Here is a 2235-nt window from a genome sequence, read left to right on the forward strand (position 1 = left end):
ATACAGTATTAGGGACCACTAAGGTCTATATAAAGAGACTGCAGATACAGTATTAGGGACCACTAAGGTCTATATAAAAAATACTTCAGATACAGTATTAGGGACCTCTAAGACTTGTCTTTCATTTGTTTCCATATGAGTAAAAAAACTCACATGAGGAAATATTACCCACACAACGCTATAATAAAAGATGTCATTGGCGCTTTTTTCTGCGATTGTGTTGCTCCTGCCAATAAGCAGCAGACGTTTTCTGCTGTGAGGTTCAGGAAATTAATTCTTTATGGTGTCTATAAAGACACCCAGGTGCTGATACTGCAGAGTCCAAGCTGCTGCCATTAATCACTGTATGGCCTCTGATGCACCCGAGTGGAAGCTGAAGTTTCTCTGTTGTCTTCTTGTTTTGTTTTTTTTAGGCTGAAGGTGAAATCAAAGTGACAAAGAGCGTCCCACTTCCGCCCAGAGGGCGTCAAAGCAGTTGTACCGGCTTGCCTGAGGACAATAAAAGGTAAAGACATTCTCTGCTACTGCAGACCTGATGCACAGCATCCCTACGATGTCAGAAATCAGAATTCGGAAAAGGTTTTATTGTCACAATAAGTTCACCTATGTGGCGTTTGCCTTGCGGAAAGGTGCATACATGAACAAACACACGTTAAACATGTATATGGAATAAACAAATACTGAAAAACATTGCATAAGTGCAAACATTGCATTGCTTGAGTGCAGAATTTTTTAAAGAATATGTGGGATGTGCAGATCCAAAGTGAGTTAGTCATTAGTCAACAGGGACCAGGACTGCAGTCAAGTCAACCTTTGTAAGTCCAAGACCAGGACGAGTTGAGAAAGACTCGGGACTGAGTCCAAAAAGGTTCAAGTCCAAGTCAAGACCAAGTCCAAATGAGAGACGGTCAAGATTGTAGAAAGAGTCGAATTAGGACACCTTATACAATGTAAAAGGGAAATGTTCTTGTCCTGAAGAAGTCATAGTACAAAGGGCTAGCTGGCTATGTGTCTGTAGCTAAAATGAGAATGATGGATACGGATACAGGCGGATACCAGGCAACCAATCTCAATGCCTGATTTAGAATTAAACTAATACTTGTTCCCTGAATGATCGCAGAAAGAGTCCAAATAACAAGTCCGGGACAACAGAAAAGAGTCTTGAGTGTAGTACTACTAACGTGAGCATGACACAATTTGATCAGAACTAAAAAGCAGCGATGGATTATGTTGCCTTGATTTTGACCAACTGAACTGAAACGTACTACGATTTAAAGAGACAGTGAAGGTACTGTGGAACATTTGCCAAGTTGAACCTGTTCACCTTACACCAAACCGCAACTCAGGCCTCCGATAACACAGCTGGCTATTTTCTACAGGTGGAAGAAAAATCAAATCCACACAATGCATGTTCTCCATCACATTAAAGAGCTGCACATGAAGATAGTATGGGTGACCATTACAAAGTAATACAAATAGTCTGTTTTATGGTGATACTGGAAGATAAAATACCCATAAACCCCCAGTTTGTGATATTAATGCGGCATAAAGAGGCCTGCAGGTCTCTGATTGGCGTGTTTTCTTGTGAATTTATCAGTTTATCAGAGTCAAGTGTTTGGTTAGCTGTGGATTTAGTCTTTGTTTGGCCTTGAGTTGAACACACACATATTCAAATGCCTCTGGCTTATCAGGTCCCTGTTCTAATTACAGATTCCTGTTGTATTTTAAACGCTCAGCCGTGCTGATGTTGGCCATCTCGCTGCTAATGACCACATTCTGGCCACAGATAACCTTGACGTCGCACTGGGAGGAAGAGACTCGCAGGGTCTCGCATACCGGGAAGTACTGAGTCTTTAACATTGGGGGTTTAGTCCTGGCTGTAGGCACTGTGTGGAATAGAAGCGAGACACATTGAGAGTTAGTATGGGATTTGAGCGCCATATAAGCCCAGAACTCAGAAATAAAACCTGAGACAATAGATTCAAGTCAAGAACATTTAGTGAAGTACAGCATTTAATTTACAAAACACAATTGTTGGTACACAGGAACAGATCCTACGTATCCCCGATCGCAGACAAAGGTCTACGAGGTACAGGTGACCCGATTCAATTCAATTTTATTTATATAGCGCTAAATCACAACAGTTATCTCTTTGCGCTTTCCATAAAGAGCAGGTCTAGACCAGGACTCTGGGATGTTATTTATCTCCCAGGTCTTTCCATAAAGAGCCGGTCT

General features: G+C 41.5%; 1 protein-coding gene across 1 annotated transcript in view; it reads left to right on the forward strand.

The window, feature by feature from the left end:
• The window catches only part of lrrc6 (leucine rich repeat containing 6), a 26888-nt gene that overhangs the window by 19489 nt on the left and 5164 nt on the right, over positions 1-2235 (forward strand). The window contains exon 9 of the mRNA XM_034887374.1: positions 414-505. Coding sequence (XP_034743265.1) covers positions 414-505 — 92 coding nt within the window. The remainder of the gene's footprint in view (positions 1-413; positions 506-2235) is intronic.

The sequence above is a fragment of the Etheostoma cragini genome, chromosome 12 (assembly GCF_013103735.1).
Source record: "Etheostoma cragini isolate CJK2018 chromosome 12, CSU_Ecrag_1.0, whole genome shotgun sequence".
Classification (NCBI taxonomy): Eukaryota; Metazoa; Chordata; class Actinopteri; order Perciformes; family Percidae; genus Etheostoma; species Etheostoma cragini.